This window comes from Mobula hypostoma, chromosome 2 (genome assembly GCF_963921235.1).
Source record: "Mobula hypostoma chromosome 2, sMobHyp1.1, whole genome shotgun sequence".
Lineage (NCBI taxonomy): Eukaryota > Metazoa > Chordata > Chondrichthyes > Myliobatiformes > Myliobatidae > Mobula > Mobula hypostoma.
Genome location: NC_086098.1, coordinates 122,277,533 through 122,301,356, shown reverse-complemented (window position 1 = coordinate 122,301,356; position 23,824 = coordinate 122,277,533). Strand labels below are relative to the sequence as shown.

Genomic DNA, 23,824 nt, shown 5'->3' with positions numbered 1-23,824 from the left:
CATTATTTGTCTTTCATATCATAGTAATTTTTATGTCTTGGTTTGTACTGCTGCCACAAAACATCAAATTTCACGACAAGAGATTCTGTAGATGCTGGAAATCCTGATGAATGGTCTCAGCCCGAAGCACTGACTGTTTATTCATTTCCATAAATGCTGTCTGTCCTGATAAATTTCATGACATATGCCAGTGATAATAAACCTGATTCTGTACTCTGAATCTAATTCTGTGGTTTCTGATGGGAGAGGAGAGAAAAAAAGAATGCTTGGAGTGGGAGGATTCCTCAGTTGTGTTGGCCGCTTTCCTGAAGCATGGGTAAGTGTAGATTATGTCACTGAAGGGGAAGGCTGATTTTCGTGATGAACTGGGCTGTGTTCTGAGCTCTGGTATTTCTTGTGGTCTTGGCAGAGAAGTTAACATATTGAACTGTGGTGCATCTCGATGGGATGCTTTCTATAGTGTATGTGTAAAAATTGGTAAGAGACATCAGGGATGTGTTGAATTTCCTTAGCCTCCAAGGAAGTAGAGGTGCTGGTGTGCTTTCTTGGGCATAGCATCAACCTGGATGGACCAGGGCAAATTGTTGGTGATTTACACCATGAACCTGAAGTTCTTAACCATCTCCTCCTCAGTACCATTGATACATACTGGGGTATGTGCTCCACCCTGCTTCCTAATGACCAACTATTTTGTTTTGCTAACATTGAGAGAAAGATTATTGTCATGACACCATGCCACTAGGCTTTTTATCTCTTTTCTGTTCTCCAGCTAGTTGTTATTTGAGATTCATCTCACTTTGTTGGTGTCATTTTCAAATTTGGAGATGAAGTTAGAGCAGAATTTGGCCACACATTTGTGAGTGAATAGGGAGGTGAGGACACAACCTGGTGTGTTGAGGATAATTGTGATGGAGGTGTTGTTGCTTATCCTTACCACTGATGGTGGTCTGTTGGTCAGAAAATCAAGGAGTCAGCTTCAAAGAGAGGATCTGAGTACCATGTCCAAGAGATTGGCGATATTGTTGAAGGCAGAGCTGTGGTCAATAAATAGGAGAACGCTCTCAATGTAGTGTAGTGTAATTTGAGGGCGGAGTTACTTGGGTGTTGTCAGTCAAAAGCTGAATACGGAATCCATGGAGTGTTGCGGATCAATCGGTGAAGTTAGTGTTTGTGTTGAGCTATCCATTGAACTATGTAGGCAGAGCCTGTGCTGAGCGATCTGCGAAATTGTGTAGGCGGAGTCTGTGTGTGAACTGCCAGTCAAAGAGTTGGTGCAGGGTCTCTGAAAAAGATGTCGGTGAAAGATGGAGGCGGAGCTTCTGGACGAGCCGTCAGTCAAACTGCGGGGGAGGAGCAACGACTGATAAATCCTGTAGTGACAACAGCAAATGCTAGGGATAGTAGGTCAGGCAGCGTCTGTGGGGAGGGAATCTGCGTCAACAGATCAATGACAAGAGCTGCCCATGAGCACGCCTGGGTCAACAGAACTGTCAATCAAAACGCGAGAGCCAGTTTGCACCGCCCACTCCTTCGCCTACAACCCAGGGCCAAGCAGGTATGAGGATGAAAGAAATATTGTTCCAGCAAAGTACATGCAATGAAGAAACTGTAATGACTTCCCCATCCCTCCAACATACACACACAACCCCCCCCCAAATAATGATTTTGCTGCATTGTGTTTTGTTTGCAGGTGCATGTTAATTATAATTATGTACCTGATAATCCTGTCATGCAAAAACGCCTATTCGGTATACAGGAATCTATTAAGAGCAGCACGGGTTTGCAAAGAGAAAAATATCAGTGCTTTCAGCACTTGAGCTTCCGATTTTTGTCCGGGCGAGGTTGTCTACCGTGCTGTTATATATTTAATGATTCGTTTGCAGGTTGTTACAATTGCTGCTGCCGAGAGATGTATTATGGGGCGATTTATAGCAGCCGACTTTCAATTGGGACTTACCAGCATCTTCCAGTAGCAGCTTTAATGCTCTGCGCTGGTGTCTTGCTTTGTGTGTGCACTGCGGATCAGATGTCCGGTAAGTTCCCATCCAGGAATGGACCGAGTCCGAAAATATTTGTAATGCTTTAGCGCAAATATGGTTCAAGAAGTTATGCAGAACGCATGAATATAATTTTTTTCTGGTTAAAGTATTGTTTTAAAATCTTCCAATGTCCTACAATATATTGTAATACAGATGTGTATATTTAAATGATATAAATATTTATGGATAATTGATTATTTTAATGAGAGTGAGTCTTGCCCTAACTTGACTGATGCCATCTTCTGAGGGCCAAAAGGTGATTTCCACAGCCGCTGTGTAGGTGCTGAGGAAACTCACAAGGCTGCTGTGGGAACTGCAGACTCCCCCACAGATGGGGTAGGAGGTGTGTAACTGGGTAGTGGGCCCTGAAGCTTTGTGAAGTGGTGTGTTCCTTCTACCACTTACCCAAGGCATCTGTATTCAAGGTTCTTGACAGCTGTTCCTTCTCCACTTTGAGTGGTCATAGGCCAGGGTGATGATGTTGCATTTCTCCAAGTAAGCCTTGAGTATATCCACCCAGCGATTTCTTCCTGTGATAGAGCTCAGAATACACCATACAGGCAGAAAATGCTGGAAACACTCAGCATGTCAGGCTGCATCTGTAGGAAAAGAAACAGTCAGCATTGTGGGGTCAGGTACCCTGCCTCAGAGCTGAAAAGGAGGCAGAAGAAGCTGATAAAGCTGTAGGGAAGGGGGTGTCCATGATAGGGTAAAATTGGGGTGATCACAGAAATATCTGTAAACACGGTTGTCTGATCAGTGAGTTAATAGGAGCAGCTAGAGAGAGTGAACATAGACAAAAGAATGTAGGAGTTGCAAAATGCAGAGCTGGAAGACATATCCAGGTCAGGTTTGGCATGTCCTCCAGAGAGAATGAGTGAGAGGGAAAAGAAGCAATTCCGTCTGAGAAATCATTACCTGAAGTTGTAAAACTCAGTGGAGCAGAAGACTGCTACATGCCCTGACAGAAGAACTTCACGCTTGCATTGGGCCTCACTGTGACAGTACATCAGGTCACTGTCCAATAGCTCGAAGTGGGAGTAGGATGGGGAATTAAAGTGGCAGGTAGCAGAAAGTTCAGGACTACCCTGCAGAATGAATGTGGCCATCCAACCTGTGTTTGTTTTCTCCACTGTAGAGGAGACAACATTGTGTATAATTCACTAGATTGGAAGAAGTGCAAGAGGATTACTGCTTCACCTGCAGGTAGTTTTTAGTTCCTTCAATGGTGAGGAGAGGCAGATGAAAGGACAAGAATTAAACTAGAGTTGCAGGGGAATGGGAACCAGAGTGATAGAACAGTTAGCGGAGAGGTTGTAGAGGCAGATGTTGGTAAGACCTCAGACAAAGTTAGGAATCAAAAGCTTTGAGCATGGTGCAACTAATATATTGAGCTGCATATGTTTTAATGCAACAAGTATTGTAGGAAAGGTGGATGAACTCAGGGCATGGACCAACACCTGGAATTATGTTGTAGCCATCAGTGAGACTTGGTTGCAGAAGGGGCAGGACTGGCAGCTCAATATTCTGGAGTTCTGATGTTTTTTTGATGTGACAGATTGGGATGGTTTAAAGGAGGATGGGTGGTGTTACCAGTCAGGGAAAATATCACATCAGTGTTCTATCAGGATAGACTGGAGAACTCAATTAGTGAGGCATTATGTGTGGAACTGAGAAATAATAAAGGTATGACCACGGTAATGGGACTATATTATGAACCACACAACAGTCCAAGGGAATTAGAAGAACAAATTTGTAAAGAGGTTGTAGATTGTTGCAAGAAACATAAGGTTGTTGTTGTAGGTCATTTTGGGTATCCCATACTGTAAAAGGACTAGATGGAATGGAGTTTGTCAAATGTGTTCAGGAAAATTTCCTTCGTCAGTCTGTAGAAGTCCCAACAAGAGAGCGTGCGATGGGAATGAGGCAGGGAACAGAAGTTTGTGTAAGGGAACACTTTGCATCCAGTGACCACAATGCCAATGCCATTAGTTTCAAAGTAAATAAGCAAAAATATAGGTCTGGTCCACGGGTTGAGATTCTAAATTGGAAAAGGTCAATTTTGATGGTATCATAAATTATCTGGCAAGTGTGGATTGGGACAGGCTGTTTTCTCGCAAAGGTGCACTTGGTAAGTGGGAGGCCTTCAAAAATGAAATTTTGAGAGTACAAAGCTTGTATGTGCCTGTCAGAATAAAAGGTGAAGACAATGTGAAGGGAGCCTTGGTTTTCAGGAGATATTGATGCCCAGGCTAAGAGAAAGAAGGAGTTGCATAGCAGGTATAGGCAGATAGGAACAAATGAGGTGCTATGGAGTATAAGAAATGCAAGAGAACACTTAAGAAAGAAATCAGGAAGGCTAAAATAAGGCATGAAGTTGCTCTAGCAGACAAGGTAAAAGAGAATCCTAAGGGATATGTTAAGAGCAGAGCACAAGGATTGCAAGGGACAAAATTGATCCTCTGGAAGACCAGAATGGTAATCCATGTTTGGAGCCAAAACAGATGGGGGAGATCTTAAATTAATTCTTTGCATCTGTATTTTCTTGGGAGATGGACACAGAGTCTATAGAAGTGAGGCAAAGCGGCATCAACTTCATGTTTCCTGTACAGATTACAGAGGAGGAGGTGTTTGCTGCCCTGAGGCCTTTTCCTCAGAACCTCATACAGAGAAAATTTACAAGAATGTTGCCGGTTCTGGAAGATCTGAGTTATAACGTTCAGGGATATTCAATATTCAGGAGGGATAGACATGAAGGAAGGGGAGGTGGGGTGGCGTTGCTGGTTAAAGAAGAGATTAACGCAATAGAAAGGAAGGACATAAGCCGGGAAGATGTGGAATCGATATGGGTAGAGCTGCGTAACACTAAGGGGCAGAAGACGCTGGTGGGAGTTGTGTACAGGCCACCTAACAGTAGTAGTGAGGTCGGAGATGGTATTAAACAGGAAATTAGAAATGTGTGCAATAAAGGAACAGCAGTTATAATGGGTGACTTCAATCAACATGTAGATTGGGTGAACCAAATTGGTAAAGGTGCTGAGGAAGAGGATTTCTTGGAATGTATGCGGGATGGTTTTTTGAACCAACATGTCGAGGAACCAACTAGAGAGCAGGCTATTCTGGACTGGGTTTTGAGCAATGAGGAAGGGTTAATTAGCGATCTTGTCGTGAGAGGCCCCTTGGGTAAGAGTGACCATAATATGGTGGAATTCTTCATTAAGATGGAGAGTGACATAGTTAATTCAGAAACAAAGGTTCTGAACTTAAAGAGGGGTAACTTTGAAAGTATGAGACGTGAATTAGCTAAGATAGACTGGCAAATGACACTTAAAGGATTGACGGTGGATATGCAATGGCAAGCATTTAAAGGTTGCATGGATGAACTACAACAATTGTTCATCCCAGTTTGGCAAAAGAATAAATCAAGGAAGGTAGTGCACCCGTGGCTGACAAGAGAAATTAGGGATAGTATCAATTCCAAAGAAGAAGCATACAAATTAGCCAGAGAAAGTGGCTCACCTGAGGACTGGGAGAAATTCAGAGTTCAGCAGAGGAGGACAAAGGGCTGAATTAGGAAGGGGAAAAAAGATTATGAGAGAAAACTGGCAGGGAACATAAAAACGGACTGTAAAAGCTTTTATAGGTATGTAAAAAGGAAAAGACTGGTAAAGACAAATGTAGGTCCCCTGCAGACAGAAACAGGTGAATTGATTATGGGGAGCAAGGACATGGCAGACCAATTGAATAATTACTTTGGTTCTGTCTTCACTAAGGAGGACATAAATAATCTTCCAGAAATAGTAGGGAACGGAGGGTCCAGTGAGATGGAGGAACTGAGCGAAATACATGTTAGTAGGGAAGTGGTGTTAGGTAAATTGAAGGGATTGAAGGCAGATAAATCCCCAGGGCCAGATGGTCTGCATCCTAGAGTGCTTAAGGAAGTAGCCCAAGAAATAGTGGATGCATTAGTGATAATTTTTCAAAACTCGTTAGATTCTGGACTAGTTCCTGAGGATTGGAGGGTGGCTAATGTAACCCCACTTTTTAAAAAAGGAGGGAGAGAGAAACCGGGGAATTATAGACCGGTTAGCCTAACGTCGGTGGTGGGGAAACTGCTGGAGTCAGTTATCAAGGATGTGATAACAGCACATTTGGAAAGCGGTGAAATGATCGGACAAAGTCAGCATGGATTTGTGAAAGGAAAATCATGTCTGACGAATCTCATAGAATTTTTTGAGGATGTAACTAGTGGAGTGGATAGGGGGGAACCAGTGGATGTGGTATATTTGGATTTTCAAAAGGCTTTTGACAAGGTCCCACACAGGAGATTAGTGTGCAAACTTAAAGCACACGGTATTGGGGGTAAGGTATTGGTGTGGGTGGAGAATTGGTTAGCAGACAGGAAGCAAAGAGTGGGAATAAACGGGACCTTTTCAGAACGGCAGGCGGTGACTAGTGGGGTACTGCAAGGCTCAGTGCTGGGACCCCAGTTGTTTACAATATATATTAATGACTTGGATGAGGGAATTAAATGCAGCATCTCCAAGTTTGCGGATGACACGAAGCTGGGTGGCAGTGTTAGCTGTGAGGAGGATGCTAAGAGGATGCAGGGTGACTTGGATAGGTTGGGTGAGTGGGCAAATTCATGGCAGATGCAATTTAATGTGGATAAATGTGAAGTTATCCACTTTGGTGGCAAAAATAGGAAAACAGATTATTATCTGAATGGTGGCCGATTAGGAAAAGGGGAGGTGCAACGAGACCTGGGTGTCATTATACACCAGTCATTGAAAGTGGGCATGCAGGTACAGCAGGCGGTGAAAAAGGCGAATGGTATGCTGGCATTTATAGCGAGAGGATTTGAGTACAGGAGCAGGGAGGTACTACTGCAGTTGTACAAGGCCTTGGTGAGACCACACCTGGAGTATTGTGTGCAGTTTTGGTCCCTTAATCTGAGGAAAGACATCCTTGCCATAGAGGGAGTACAAAGAAGGTTCACCAGATTGATTCCTGGGATGGCAGGACTTTCATATGAAGAAAGACTGGAAGAACTGGGCTTGTACTCGTTGGAATTTAGAAGATTGAGGGGGGATCTGATTGAAACGTATAAAATCCTAAAGGGATTGGACAGGCTAGATGCAGGAAGATTGTTCCCGATGTTGGGGAAGTCCAGAACGAGGGGCCACAGTTTGAGGATAGAGGGGAAGCCTTTTAGGACCGAGATTAGGAAAAACTTCTTCACACAGAGAGTGGTGAATCTGTGGAATTCTCTGCCACAGGAAACAGTTGAGGCCAGTTCATTGGCTATATTTAAGAGGGTGTTAGATATGGCCCTTGTGGCTACGGGGGTCAGGGGGTATGGAGGGAAGGCTGGGGCGGGGTTCTGAGTTGGATGATCAGCCATGATCATAATAAATGGCAGTGCAGGCTCGAAGGACTGAATGGCCTACTCCTGCACCTATTTTCTATGTTTCTATGTTTCTATAAGGAAAGATTGAATAGGCTAGGACTGTATTCTTTGGAACACAGAAGACTGAGAGGAGATTTGATAGAGGTATACAAAATTGTGAGGGTATAGGTCGGGCTCAGCTGGCTCCGGTATAGGCCCCTATCCAGGGTTACAGATCCCACTGCCTTGTGGCTATCTTCGGGAGAAGAGAAGGCTAAAGAGTAAACCCTACACAAATCTGGAGTGAAGCCCCTAAGGCGGTTGGATGACGTATCATGTCATCTCCCGGCAGCTCCTGCAGCCAAGCTGATGCCAAATGTACTGCTTCACATTCCTTTGGACCACATCCGTGAGGCCGAGACAGGGATCTTGATGTCTGGGCAGCCCAGGATGTCCATTTTCATCGCCCAGGTTTGTGCCCCAGATACCGGGTGCATCCATTGTCTACTTAGACAGACGGAGTCATTGATTGATTGTAGATAGTGTAAATGCAATCAAGCTTTTTCCACTGAGGTTGGGTGGGACTGTGACCAGAGGCCATAGGTTAAGGGTGAAAGGTGAGAAGTTTAAGGGGAACATAAGGGGAAACTTCTTCAGAGGGTTGTAAGAGTGTGGAATAAGCTGCCAGCACAAATGGTGCATGCAAGCTGAATAAGGGGAGTTTAGTTAGGTTACATGGATAGTAGGGATACGGAGGGCTATGGTTCGGGTGTAGGTCGATGGGAGTAGGCAACTTAAATGGTTTCAGCATGGATTAACTGGGCCAAAGTGCTTTTCTCCGTGCTGTACTATAAGTGTTATATCACCTGCAGTCGCATGTGAAAGTGCCATAGGAAGTAGGATGGTTGATAGGGATGGAAAAGTGGACCAGGAGTTATGAAGGGAATGGTCCCTGTAAAATGCTGAAAGGGGAGGAGAAGGAAACGTGTCTGGTGGTGGGATCCCGTTGCTGAACGACTTTGCAGAGAATGGCTAATTGAATATGGAAGCTGGTGGGGTGCAAAGTAAGGACTGGGGGTATCCTATATTTGTTCTGCCCTAGAGGAGAGGGAGTGGGAGATGTAATCAAGGACTTTGTAAACAATAGTGCAAGGGAAGTCATGGTTCAGGAAGTAAGAAGACACTTCAGAGACAATGTATAGAAAGTCTCATTATCAGAGCAAATATAATGGAGATTGAGGAGCTGGGAGAATGGAATAGTGTTGTTACGGGAGGCAAGGTGAATGAAGAGTAGTGGAGATGATTGTCAAAGTTACTAGTCTTATAATGGTGTTAACAGCTGGCCTGTTTTCCGGTGATGGATACAGAAAGATGCAGAAAAGGAAGGGGAGAGTCAGAGATTGACCATGAGGGTCAAGTCAGGGTGAAAATTAACAGCCAAAGTAATGAACCGCTGAGTTCTGCATGAGTACAAGTGGCAGCATCAATGAAGTCATTGATGTGCTGGAAGAAGAGTTGTGTTGAGTGGGTCTGGGCAGGACTGGAACAAACACTGTTCCACAAATCCCACAAAAAGACAGCAAAGCTTGGGCTCACACCAGTGCCCATATTTATACCTTTCATCTGGAGAAAATGAGTGGACAGAAGGAGAAGTTTTTAAGTGTGAGAACAAATTCAGAAAGGTGAATGATGGTGTTGGTTTAGAGGAACTGGTTGGGCTTCTGTTCCAGAATGAAGTGGAGTGCCCTCAGATACTCCTGATGTGGGACAGAGGTGTAAAGAGATTATACATTCATGGTAAAAATGATTCTGTTGTGATCAGTGAATTGTTAACAGTCAAAATGGCAGAGGGTATTGGAAGTGGGAAGGAGCTGGACAGTAGGAGAAAGGAATAAATTCAGTGCGGTATGAACCAGCTGAAGCAATGGGAATGCTATGGTGGTCCTGCTTGTGGATTTTGGGCTGCAGATACAAGTGAGATATTTGGGACTGAGACAGTATAACACTTGAAGCTGGGGATGGGAGATCTCCTGAGGCAATGATGTCAATAACTGTCTGGAGTCTGAGTTCAAGTGCTGAGTTGGGATTGGAATTGAGCTATTTAAAAAGGGAATATACACAAACCAGTCTTGATGAACCTAAAACTACTGTGTCACGTCAGTACTGGGTTTACGTCAGTACTGGGTTTACTCAGGTTCTCCCTGGAAAGAAATCTTCTATCCTTATTTAAAGGCAAACAACAGGAATTCTGCAGATGCTGGAAATTCAAGCAACACACATCAAAGTTGCTGGTGAACACAGCAGGCCAGGCAGCATCTATAGGAAGAGGTGCAGTCGACGTTTCTCGGCCTGAAACGTCGACTGCGCCTCTTCCTATAGATGCTGCCTGGCCTGCTGCGTTCACCAGCAACTTTGATGTGTGTTTCTATCCTTATTGTTGTGGCCTATACAAGATTCCAGGCCCCTTCAGTAGGGTTGCCTGTCAAATCCCCTTTGAAATGGGCCTTGACCTAAGACCCCAGATCCTAAAACACTGAAACTAATGAAACAAAAGGGAAAGCTACATGACAGCATTTTGGGAAGCCGGCTGATGGAAAGGCACGCATTTGGTATTTATGACCAGTGGTGCTGAAGGTCAGACAGAGGATGGAGAAGAGCAAGAGGATCACAGTCACGGATTGAACCAGGATAGTCCCAGGGTATGGACCAGCCCACCACCACTGTGCTAGAAAGATTAGAACAGTGAGCTTTGGCAGAAGTCCAGCACAATTGCAGTAAGCTACAGAAACAATGGAAAACTTGCAGCAGCATTGTGGGCACGTAGGTACAGACACCACACAATATAAATTACACATATTATATAATATGGTAAAGAAAAAAGACTACATACATTAATGCAAAAAATCACGATCATAGATAAGTTATGGTAGTGCAAGAGGTGGTCTATAGTGTCCTGTTGCTGAGGTACAGACAGGACTTTTTCAGGATGGTTCAAGAAACTGATAGTTGTAAGATAGTAGCTGTTCCCAAACCTTGTGGTGCAGGACATCAGGTATCTCCTGCCTGACAGTAGCAGCAAGAAAAAGGAATTACCCAGGTGGTAGGAGTCCTTGATGACAGATGCCACTTTTTTGAGTTAGTGCCTCCTGTAGGTACTTCCAGTGGTGGGGAGGGCTGTGCTGCTTTCATTCCTGTGCATTGAAATTGCTGTGCCAGGCCATGATGCAAACAGTTAGGATAGTTTCTACAGTGCATCTTTGGAAGTATTTTAGAATACTTGGTGACATGAGAAATCTCTGCAAGCAGGACACAGAGCTAGGGTTAATGCAACTTAATTTCCCCAAGAGTATTACTATGTACACATTAACTTGGCAGCAATATTCCAATCTGCAGTTCTTCCAGTTATTGGTAGTTCTGCGTATAAACCCTGATTTTCGCTGCTCAGTGGAGCACTGAACATATTTGGGAAGGAACTGAGGAAACATTGAATGATTTGTCATATTTGTTATCTGGTAGAGCTGTGACATAACTGCTCTAAATATCCCTTAGCCTGTTCCTTAAAGAAAAGTCTCTTTTCCCCAGTGAATATATTTCTGAAGTTCCCACATTCCAGGTCTATATCTGGCCCTTCGTAAAGTGAAAGCCACCTCTTAGTACATCTTTGGATAGCCTGTGCCTAGAAAAGCGGTCCATATTAGAATCAGACTTAATATCACTGATGTATATGCCATGGAATGTGTTGTTTTGTGGTAGCAGTACAGAGCAAAGATAAAATAAAATGCAAAAAAAAAAGAGGATGTGATCACAGACACTTCCTATCTTCCCTTTGCCTCTCATCATTTTCGATATGTATCTCAATCAGGCTCCACAAGGGAAAAAACATAAATTAAACAAAAATTAATCACAGTATCCAAGAAAGAACAGAATTAGAACAATAAAACAAAGCCCATTGTAGTGTAAAGTGTTGTTGTGCTGAGGTAATGATTAGAGTTGTGCTGGTTGGTTGAAGAACCAAATGGTTGAAGGGAAGTGGGTGTCCCTAAACCTGGTGCGGTGGGACTTCAGGAAGGAACAGTTGGGAATTGTGGGCTTCTTTGATGGAAGATGCTACCTTCTTGAGGTAGCACATCATGTAGACACTATGAATGGTGGGGAGATGTACTCATAATATATTGGCCTGTGTGCACTATGCTCTGCTTTATCTACTGCTTAGAATGTCCTCAAGGATCTTGAATACACTTAGTAATGAAATGCTTGGCTGAAACTTGTGACCTAGTAATTAATGTCATGCATTGCAACAGCACAGAAACAGGCATTTTGGCCCACCAAGTCTGTGTAAACTGCCTGTTTACACCAATCTTATGTTAATCCTATTTTATTCTCCTCATATACCCATACACACCCAGATTTTACTGCTTTCTAACTCACTATCAGCAATTTACAGTGATCAGTGGATGGGGAGAGGGGGGAGGTGAATGGGGGGAGGGAGGAGGTGAAAGGGGAGAGGGGGAGGTGAATGGGGAGAGGGGGAAAGAGTGAGGGATAGGAGCTGAAGGAAGGGGGATGGGGAAGATGGGGGGAGGTTGAGGGGAGAGGATAGGGAGAAGAAGAGGATGAGTGATGGGAGTTAAAGGATGGGGAGTGGGAAATGGAGGAAGAAAGATGAAGGAGGGGCTGTGAGGATGGGAGAGGGGAGATTGGGAGGGTTACATTTCATCAGATTAATGAGAAGAATGTAAAGCAGTGCTTGTTCACTCACGTTTCCAGGTCCATTTCCTGAGAGCAATTGGCTATCCATTGGTTTAAGCTGGTTAGGGTCAGTGTGCCCATACAAGAATGTTTCACGAGATGTCACCCCAGGGTGAATGAGCTGCTCCAAGTGTGGAACTGATTTGCCTGTGGGATGTCGCGTGCGTGCACCTACAGGTGATGTGTACAATTCTGAGATGTGTGCCTGTCATTGCAGAGGTCGGTGTTGTGGAGACCTGCCCTGACCCCAGTCCTCCAGACCATGGGGAGAGAGTCCCTTCCTCCCACACCATCTTCCACGAGGGTGATCTGGTTAGCTTCCACTGCCAGCATGGGTATAAGCTGAGAGGTCCATCAAAGGCAGAGTGTGAACAGCAGGGCGATGGAACCCTGATGTGGGAGCCCAGCTCCGTACCACAGTGTCTCCCCGAATGTAAGTCCTGAGGTATCAACTCAGCCACTCGTGCAGCCAACTGTGAGTGTGTAATTGTTTCTGTAAATGTGTCTTCGTGTGAACATCTGACTTTGTACATATCCGTGTGTGCCTGTGGATCTATCATAAGTTGTGCATGTGTGTATATCTGTTTTTTTACAGAAGTGATTAGGCAAGGAAGGAATATTTCAATTGCAACAACTTCACAATGGGCAAGTCAATGTCCAGTTTATTGTTGTCATGTAAACAAGCACGGTGAGGTACAGACACAATCAAAAACCAGCTGCTCCAGTTGTTCTCATGAACAGAGCATTGCCTCATAACTCCAGAGACCCAGTTCAAGCCCAACTTGTGGTGCTGTGTGGAGTTGGCATGTTCTCCATGTGATCATGTGGTTTCCCCGGGTGCTCTGGTGTACTCCTGTAGACGCGTGGATTGGTACAAACCACCTCAAGTTGAAGGTGATTGCAGGAGAATGGTGGGCTGATGGGAATGAGGGTGATAAGAGGGGAGTGGGATGCATGGGATTGCAATGAGGGCCGGTGTATACAACAGGCTGAGTAACATCTTCCAATGTGAGTAAGAAAGCATTAAATTAAAAATGAGAGAATTGTATAGGATTCTGCATGTTAGTGAACATTTACTTAATAAAGTTTTACAGCTAGTAAGTTCCAGCTTGTAAATTTTGTCTTGGCAAGACCAGCAATTTTGGCTTTTGATGTGCTGCATCCTTAATGGTGGAATTGACAAACTCAGACTACCACAGCTGGTATTCTCTGCGAAGTTAAGGGCTTACAGGACCTCCTGCTATATTGCATGGTGAGGAGAGCCTGTCTCATCAGGGGTACACTGTGCATTTATTTATTTTTAACTTAGCAATACAGAGCAAAGTAGGCCCTTCCAGCCTTTTGAGCCACTCCAACCCAGTAATCCCACAACCCTGATTTACAATGTCCAATTAATCTCCCTGGCATGCCTTTGGGCTGTGGGAGGTAATCAGAGCATGCCTTCCATGGGGAGGACATACGGAAAGCACATAAAGATAAATATAAAGATATTCCTTGCATCTCCAATTTGATGCTTAGATATCATGGTAAAGCATGAAAAATATTTGGAACCAACTTTTTTTCTCTTTTAGAATAGCCACAGTCAAAAGCATCAGAGTGCATGCAGTTGCAACTGCATACAAATCTGACAATCCACCTGCATTCTCTGTAGGCAAATGTGAAGAGGTAGAACAGAAGAAAGTTAGAAGTAGGCCAACAAGAGCAATTTTGGATCTTTGAGTGAAGTTGCTCCATTCTGGAACTATTTAAAAATTCCTTAGCAGTTATCAAATGATGATTGATGATTGACTTCCTTGCCTATCCTTTCAGACAAGCTCGGACTACCACAGCTGGTATTCTCTGTGAAGTTAAGGGCTTACAGGACCTCCTACTATATTGCATGGTGAAGAGAGCCTGTCTCATCAGGGGTACACTGTGCATTTATTTATTTTTTACTTAGCAATACAGAGGCCCTTCCAGCCTTTTGAGCCACTCCACGCCAGTAATCCCACAACCCTGATTTACAATTACCTGACAACAATACTGACGGAAAGCTGTGTGGGCTTGTTCTAGATCGGGGGTAGGCAACCTACGGCCCGCGAGCAAATATTGGGATACTATGCTTATCCAGCCCGCGAGTGATTTTTTTCTTTATTCTGAGTGTTTCACCTGACCACACTGATGGACATGCATGGTGTCTTGTTACACTGGCCCCAGGTTCCGTTTTGTTCCAAACCAGACACTGGCATATACGAATGACAGGAAGGCAGACTACCTTATTAATATGTATTAGATACTCTATGTGCACGCACAGGTTTTCAGATGTGATCATTTAAATTTGTAAACAGAAACAGCGTCACTGTGTTTTAACAAGAAATCACGCTAAATATCCAGATATTTACATGTGCTATGATACTTGTTGAATAACTTTTGTTTTGAAATAAAATCGAAGAAAAAATTCTAATGGCAATGAATGCAAAACGCAGGAAGGTAGACACTGAGTGCCGAAATTTCCAAGACACTTGGACACTAGATTAACAAGTTTACTGGGCAAGCAAGGAAAGATGAAGTTGAGTGAATGAAGGCTAGTTTCAGAAAACAAACATCATTTTTTGCTAAGAAAAGCGGTGAAAATGAAGAAAATACCCATACAATTTTGGCTGAGACCTTTTATCAGGACTGGAAAGGAAGGAACAGAATCCAGAATTGGAAGGCAGGGGAGGGGAAAGAGTACCAGCTGCAATGTGATATGTGAGACCAGACGAGTGGGAACTTGGGTGGAGGAATGGGGATGAAGTAAGAAGCTTGAGGGGGGAATAGGTGAAACAGATAAAGGGCTGAAGAAGAATTTAGTAGGAGAGGATGGCGAATCATAGAAGAAAGAGAAGGAGGAGGGAAACCAGAGAGAAGTAATGAGCAGGTGAGAAGGTACCAGAATGGGGAGTGGAAAAAGAAAAGGTGAGAGGAGAAAAATTATGGAAGTAAGCCCACATGGTTATAGAGAGGAAGTGTGAACTTCACATAGACAGCATGGACATCAGAATTGAACCTGAATTGCAGAATCTCTGAGGCATCTGTATTATATACTGTGCCACTGGGCCTCTCCTTTCCTGATCCTCACGGCCACTGATGACTCCATAACTCTGATCAACCACAGTCCCCGACATAGTGTCCTTCCCTGGCCATGCCTATGTGACTAGCTGAGGGTGTGATTAGGTCCCAGTTCTAGCCCAGTGGGAGAGCAGAGGGAAGACTGGGTAAGGCTCGTCATATAATGGATGTCTCTCCTTATCTTCTGCCTCTTCACTCCAAGGGACCACGTGCCCCCTGCCATATATTGAGGATGCTGATATGTACAACATCACCTACCGTCCTGGTGACCGTCTGATCATTAGCTGCCACCAGGGCTTCCAGATTCGCTATCCTGACATGGACATCATGGTAGCAGTGTGCCTGGAAGATGGGATGTGGGATAATCTGCCCAGCTGCCAAGGTCTGTATGCCTTCAGGTAATGAAACACAGTTTCTGGTTTCTGCATTGATGGTTACCAGCACGTATCTTACATGGTCTGTAAGGGATGGGATATCATGCTACAACTTTATAAAACACTAGTCAGGCCACAGATGGGGTAATGTTGGAAGGATGGTGCAGAGGAGATTTACCTTTGCAAATGCACAGTCTTTTTCTCAGGGATGGGGAATTAAGAACTAGAGGGCCTTGGTTTGGGATAAGAGGGAAGGGTTTAATAGGAAACCTGAGGGGCAACTTTTTACCCAGTGGATGATCAGTGTGATGGGCTGCCAGAGGCACAGATTGAGGTAGGTACATTAACAACATTTGGGCAGGTACGTGGATGGGAGAAGTTTAGAGGGATATTGGCTAAATGTAGACAAATGGACTAGCTCAGATGGGATTTTTTGTTGGCTTGGCTGAGGGGTGGAAAGGTCTGTTTCCATGATGTATGACTCTGTGAACAGGATGGATTGTTTCATTTATGAGAAGAGACCAGGTTTATTGTCTTTGGAACAGAAGAGGCTGAGGGGGAACCTGACAGAGGTAAACAAAATAATGAAGGAGAGAGAGTAAGAATCTTTTTCCCAAGCTGGAGGTGTCAGAGACAAGACGAGGTGGAGCTGCAGGTCGTATAGAGTGGATCTTTGGGGGAATTGTTTCAGGTAGAGGGTGGGTGGGTTTGGAACTTGCTGCCTGAGGGTTTGGTGGAGGCAGAGATTCAATATTCCAGGTGTATATGTGGGAGTGGGAATGGGATGGGAGTCTCTCCCCCACCATTTCTGTCTCATCCCTCTCTGTTCCTCTCCCTGACCCTGCACAGGGTGCCTGCGTCCCCGAGTGTTCCCCCACAGTTACATTAATGTCTCGGACTCCCTGACTACCTTCCCAGTGGGCTCTGTCTTGCGGTATCAGTGTTTCCCAGGATACAAACTATCGGGCTCAGAGTTCCTAGAGTGTACCTACAACCTGCTGTGGTCGGATGGCCCCCCCAGCTGCCTGGATGTTGAAGGTAGGGTGCTCCAAGCTTCTGGTTGTGGGGTGGGTCCATTCTGTGGAGTGATCTGTAGAGTCTTCCTGCCTGTACTGAGCACTCCAGCACCCAGAGATGGGTGGGACTGTGGGGAAGAAGGAGATGGGAGGGGAAGGTAATTGGGACCATAGGGAAGGAGTATGTGGATTGGACTGTGGGTGGGATTGTGGGTTATGGCGAGGTGGTGAGTCCGTGGGGAAGGTGGGTATGACTGTGGGGGAAGGTTTTGACGGTATGATTATGGGGGAGGAGAGCAGTGGATGAATCTTTGGGGCCAGTGTATATGACTATAGGGGGATATGATAGTGGGTGAGTCTTTGGCAGAAGTGGGTGTGACTGTGGAGGGCAGTGAGTGAATCTGTGGGTGAGACTATGGCAGATAGGGTAGTGCTTGAATCTTTTGGCACAGTAAGTGCGACTCTGGGGGAGGGGTAGTGGGAGAAGCTGTGGATCAGGTGGGTGTGACTGTTGAGGAGAGTCGGGGTGTGACTGGGAGGAGGGCTATGGTAGAGCTGAGTCGGGGTATGACTAAGGGAGGAGGTGGTGGGTAGGTCTGTGGGAAAGGGGGAGGTGGGTATGACTGGGGAGGGGGAAGTGGGTGAGTGTTGGCTGTGATTGTGGGAGAGGTAGGGTCTATGAGTGGTGGAGTTGGTAGGGTTGTGTGAGTATTAGCTGTGATTGTGTTGGGGTGGTGGGGGAGGGGGAGGTAAATGGTGCTGTGGAGGAGATGGGTGGGAGATCACTGGGGCACTGTGATTGACTTATGACGGGAGGTTTGGGACAATGTGTTTACAATGGAACAAGGGGCATTTAGTTCTGTCTTGTCCCATACTGCAAAACCGTAGCCCATCCCATTAATCTGGGCCCATCCTATCCTGTCTCATCCCAGTTGAGGGGCCAGTCTCACTTGCCCTATGTGTTTGTCTGCAGCTTGCCCTCTGCCCCCAATCCCAGCCCATGGAGACTACCTGTGCCACCCTTATCCCTGTGACCGGTACATCCATGGCACCGTGCTGGAGTTCTACTGTGACCCTGGATACTCGCTCACTACCGACTACAAGTACGTCACCTGTCAGCATGGAGACTGGTTCCCTGCCAGCCAGGTCTTCTGCCAGACAATCGGTGAGGGTGAGATTCAGGTGGAGGGGCAGTAGAGGTGTGGGGAGGCGGGGGAGGTGGTGTTAAGAACTGTTTGCACAGGGGGAGCTGAGGGAAGGGGTTGAGTACAAGACAGCACTTGCCCTGGGCCAGGGAGGTAGTGTTTTGTGCTTCAGCTCTCAATAATTGGTTCATTATTCTGATGTGTACTGAGGTACAGTGACAACTTTGTCCATACAGATCATTTCATCATACCAGTACATCCAGGTGGTACAAGGGGAAACATAGACAGATTGCAGAATAAAGTATTACAGTTACAGAGAAAGTGGAGTGCAGTTAGACTGTAAGGAGTAGAGGCCAAATCAAGGTAGATTGGGAGATCAGGAGTTTATCACTGAGCATATGAGAGATCTGTTCAAGAACTTGATTAACAGCAGGATAACGTTGCCCTTGAGTCTTGTGATACATATTCTCGAGCTTCTGGTTCTCCTTCCCAATGGGAGAGGGAGAAGTGAAAATAAGTGGGGTGGGTGGTGCCCTTGATTATGTTGCCTGCTTTCCTGAGGCAGTGGGCAGAGTTGAGAGAGAACTGTCTGGAGAGCATCAAAATAGGCCCTTCAGCCCACCATGTTTTTGATGCCCCTCAAGTACCACTATACCAATCCCATTTACCAGCACTTGCCTGTAGCCTTCTATACCTTGGCAATTCAGTCACCCATCTAGGTGCTCCTACATTATCCAAGCCATTAATGTCTATGACAGATATCCTGTAGTACATCATTGATCACCCACTTCCAATCATAACAACCCTGCACCCTCTGCCTCCTGTTTCTGAACCAACTTTGATTTCACTTTACCTTGGATCCAGTGATTTCAAACCTTTGGTGTTGGTTTTGCCTGTAGATGCCACTACCCACATTTGAAAATTGTAACCAGATTGGGCATTTAGGATGTTCCACCAGTTGCTCTCCAGGTGCACATTAATTCTATCCCTCTGAATTTTTCCAAGGATTTCTACCACTGACATTTGACTTACTGGATTGCAATTATCTAGCTTATCCATGCTGCTTCTCTTTATTCAAGAGGTACCATAATTGCAATCCGCCGGCACCTCACCTGTGGCTAGGGAAGAGTCAAAAAGCTCTCAGGCCTACATCAATCTCCAGTCTTGCCTGCTATAGTAGCCTAGGATACACCTCATCAGGCCCTGAGAATTTATTCACTTCAAAGTCTACTGCAACACCTTGTATCTCCCCAGTTTTAATGATAATATTTTATAGAGTTCACTTGCCCCCATCCTACCTCTCCAATTACAATGAGAGACTCAGTGACCACAGACAAGAAGTATTCATTTAAGACCTCATATCGGTCCTTTGGATCCCTTTTGATCCCTAAGGTGTGCTACTCACTTTCTTTGGTTACCCTCTTGCCCTTAATAAACATAAGGTGCACTGCAGTTTTCCTTAATCAGTAACATTTCATGCCTCCTTTACTCTGTTCTGTTCAGTGTATCTCCCTACTCTTTATAAATCCTGAATAGCCTTTCCTGTTTAGAGCTCCCTGAATGTTTGCATTTTTCTTTCTTCAGTACTTGTTCTCCCAGAACATTCAGGGTTCTTTGGATTGCTATCCCTACCCTTCACTCTTATGAAAATGAGTTGGCCCTAATCCCCTGCCTTCATTGTTGTTGCATGAATGAAGTCACCACAGAAAACTACTGGCAGCTATGAAGCAGCTTCCTTATTTGACAAGATACAATAGGCATCATATGGAGATACTTTCGGTTGAAAGATCTGCCTGTGTCCAGGACTACACACATTTTATGTGCTAAACATCAAAGGACAATTCCATATTACAATGCTTTCTTTGAAACTACACGCAAACTTCACACACTCATGCCGCAGACACTGAAATAAATTTTAATCAGCATTGTCTGCCCTGTAATTCATGGCTTTTAGGAACCTATTGTTCATTTTAAGTTAAATCTGCAACTTACATTCAGATTTGAAGATCGGTGGCTGAGAAGTAATTTGCTAAATGTAAATGAGCCAAATCCAAAAATCGCTCTAACAGTCCCTCCTCTTGGCCCTCCTGGACAAAAATTAATTTCTACCAGGAAAGGCCAGCCTTAAGGAGGATCTACTCAAATAGGGCAACAAAAATGTCCTGCCTTGGAATTCCCCCTCCCAATTATTTTATGTGCATCTACATCTACCTTATCATCCCTAATTGCTACCTGCAAAATGCTAAGCAGATAGATTGTTCCAGAAAGTTGAACAACAGTCTTTAGAAATGGGAACAAGAGAAAATCTGCAGATGCTGGAAATCTGAGCAACAAACACAAAATGCTGAAGGAACTCTGCAGGCCAGGCATCATCTATGGAAAAAAGCAGAGTTAACGTTTCAGGCCGAGACTCTTTGGCAGGACTGGAGAGAAAAAGCTGAGGAGTAGGTTTGAAAAGTGGTGGGAGGGGAGAGAGAAACACCAGGCAAGATGAAACTTGGAGGGGGAGGGCTGAAGCAAAGAGCTTCATTGCAGAAGGCCATGGAAGAAATAAAAAAGTAGGGGGTGTGGGGAAGAGGAGCACTCGAGGGAAGCGATGGGTGGGCAAGGAGATAACATGAGAGGAGGAGAAGGGGATGGGAAATGGTGAAAGGGTGGCATTACTAGAAGTTTGAGAAATTAATGTTCATGCCATCGAAACCTCATGCCTCGAGGTAAAGGAGCCATTAGGAGGTAGTGACCATAATATGTTTTAGTCTACAATTTGAGAGGGAGAAGGGAAAATCAAAAGTGTTAGTATTGCAGTTGAACAAAGGGGACTGTGGAGCCATGAGAGAGGAGCTGGCCAAAGTTGTCTGGAAAGATACCCTAGCAGGGATGACAGTGGAACAACAATGGCAGGTATTTCTGGGAATAATACAGAAGGTGCAGGATCAGTTCATTCCAAAGAGGAAGAAAGATTCTAAGGAGAGTAAGGGGTGACCGTGGCTGACAAGGGAAGTCAAGGACAGTATAAAAATAAAAGAGAAGAAGTATAACATAGCAAAGATGAGCGGGAAGCCAGAGGATTGGGATACTTTTAAAGAGCAACAGAGGATAACTAAAAAGGCAATACAGGGAGAAAAGATGAGATACGAAGGCAAGCTAGCCAAGAATATAAAGGAGGATAGTAAAAGCTTCTTTAGGTATGTGAAGAGGAAAAAATTAGTTAAGACCAAAGTTGGGCCCTTGAAGTCAGAAACGGGTGAATTTATTATAGGGTACAAGGAAATGACAGACGAGTCAAACAGGTACTTTGGATCTGTCTTCACTAGGGAAGACACAAATAATCTCCCAGATATAATAGTGGCCGGAGGACCTAGGGTAACGGAGGAACTGAAGGAGATTCACATTAGGCAGAAAATGGTGTTGGATAGACTGATGGGACTGATTGAGGGAGTTAGATATGGCCCTTGTGGCTAAAGGGATCGGGGGTATGGGGGGAAGGCTGGTACAGAGTTCTGAGTTGGATGATCAGCCATGATCATACTGAATGGCGGTGCAGCCTCAAAGGGCTGAATGGCCTACACCTGCACCTATTTTCTATGTCTCTCTGTTTCTATGAAGGCTGATAAATCCCCAGGGCCTGATGGTCTGCACAGGGTACTTAAGGAGGTGGCTCTAGAAATCATGGATGCATTGGTAATTACTTTCCAATGTTCTGTAGATTCAGGATCGGTTCCTGAGGACTGGAGGGTAGCTAATGTTATCCCACTTTTTAAGAAAGGAGGGAGAGAGGAAACAGGGAATTATAGACCAGTTAGCCTGACATCAGTGGTGGGGAAGATGCTGGAGTCAATTATAAAGGATGAAATCGCGGCACATTTGGATAGCAGTAACAGGATCGGTCCAAGTCAGCATGGATTTACGAAGGGGAAATTATGCTTGACTAATCTTCTGGAATTTTTTGAGGATGTAACTATGAAAATGGACAAGGGAAAGCCAGTAGTGTACCTGGACTTTCAGAAAGCCTTTGATAAGGTCCCACATAGGAGATTAGTGGGCAAAATTAGAGCACATGCTATTGGGGGTAGGGTACTGATATGGATAGAAAATTGGTTGGCAGACAGGAAACAAAGAGTAGGGATTAACGGGTCCCTTTCAGAATGGCAGGCAGTGACTAGTGGGGTACTGCAAGGCTCGGTGCTGGGACCGCAGCTATTTACAATATACATTAATGATTTTAGATGAAGGGATTAAAAGTAACATTAGCAAATTTGCAGATGACACAAAGCTGGGTGGCAGTGTGAAATGTGTGGAGGATGTTGAGATAATGCAGGATGACTTGGACAGGTTGGGTGAGTGGGCAGATGCATGACAGATGCAGTTCAATGTGGATAAATGAGAGGTTATCCACTTTGGTGGCAAGAACAGGAAGGCAGATTACTATCGGAATGGTGTCAAATTAGGAAAAGGGGAAGTACAACGAGATCTAGGTGTCCTTGTTCATCAGTCACTGAAAGTAAGCATGCAGGTACAGCAGGCAGTGAAGAAAGCTAATGGCATGTTGGCCTTCATAACAAGGGGAGTTGAGTATAGCAGCGGTCCCCAACCACCGGGCTACGGACCGGTACCAGGCCGCAAAGCATGTGCTACCGGGCCATGAGGAAATGATATGAGTCAGCTGCACCTTTCCTCATTCCCTGTCACTCACTGTTGAACTTGAACATAGAGTTGCCAACTGTCCCGTATTTGCCAGGGCATCCCGTATACCGGGCTAAATTGGTTTGTCCCGTATTTCCCCCGCTAAGGTGGAGCGTTCCTATGAAACCTTTCGTGCCGAAATGGCGTGAAGTGAAGTAGCAATTACCATTAATTTATATGGAAAAAATTTTTGAGTGTTCCCAGACCCAAAAAATAACCTGACAAATCATACCAAATAACACATAAAACCAAAAATAAGCAACACACATCAAAGTTGCTGGTGAATGCAGCAGACCAGGCAGCATCTCTAGGAAGAGGTACAGTCGATGTTTCAGGCCGAGACCCTTTGTCAGGACTAACTGAAGGAAGAAAATAACACTGACATATAGTAAAAGCAGGGATGATATGATAAATACACAGCCTATATAAAGTAGAAATAATGTATGTACAGTATAGTCGGGAAGATGAAGGCAAAACCGATTTGTGGGGAGAAAATTCGGCATGTACGCGCATGCACACGTCACACATGCGCACACAGGTGCCTGCGCAAGGCTTCATGGTCATGGTAGTCTTTCCTGGGGTAAACACAAGTGTCCCGGGATTTGACTGCTACTTTTGTCCCTTATTAGGGAGTGAGAAAGTTGGCAACCCTAACTGTAAAAGACATGTTGAGGTGAGTTTAACCTACTTGAACACCCCCCCCCCGCCGGTCGGTCGGACCGCGGTGCAAAAAAGGTTGGGGACCCCTGGAGTATAGGAGCAAAGAGGTCCTTCTACAGTCGTACAGGGCCCTGGTGAGACCACACCTGGAGTATTGTGTACAGTTTTTGTCTCCATATTTGAGGAAGGACATTCTTGCTATTGAGGGAGTGCAGCAGAGGTTCACAAGGCTAATTCCCGGGATGGCAGGACTGTCATATGTTGAAAGATTGGAGTGACTGGGCTTGTATACACTGGAATTTAGAAGGATGAGAGGGGATCTGATTGAAACATATAACATTATTAAAGGATTGGACAGACTAGAGGCAGGAAACATGTTCCCGATGTTGGTGGAGTCCAGAACCAGACGCGACAAATTGAGAATAAGGGGTACGCCATTTAGAACGGAGTTGAGGAAAAACTTTTTCACCCAGAGAGTTGTGGATCTGTGGAATGCTCTGCCTCAGAAGGCAGTGGAGGCCAGTTCTCTGGATGCTTTCAAGAAAGAGTTAGATACAGCTCTTAATGATAGCGGAGTGAAGGGATATGGGGAGAAGGCAGGAACAGGGTATTGATTGTGGATGATTAGCCATGATCACAATGAATGGAGGTGCTGGCTCGAAGGGCCGAATGGCCTACT

At 44.9% G+C, this 23,824-nt stretch overlaps 1 protein-coding gene across 1 annotated transcript in view; it reads left to right on the top strand.

The window, feature by feature from the left end:
* The first annotated feature begins 1,447 nt into the window (after positions 1-1,447).
* The window catches only part of susd4 (sushi domain containing 4), a 54,336-nt gene continuing 31,959 nt past the window's right edge, over positions 1,448-23,824 (top strand). Inside the window, 7 exon segments of the mRNA XM_063040582.1 lie at positions 1,448-1,486; positions 1,489-1,555; positions 1,884-2,033; positions 12,395-12,610; positions 15,470-15,649; positions 16,491-16,679; positions 17,631-17,822. Of these exon segments, the coding sequence (XP_062896652.1) occupies positions 1,448-1,486; positions 1,489-1,555; positions 1,884-2,033; positions 12,395-12,610; positions 15,470-15,649; positions 16,491-16,679; positions 17,631-17,822 (1,033 nt within the window).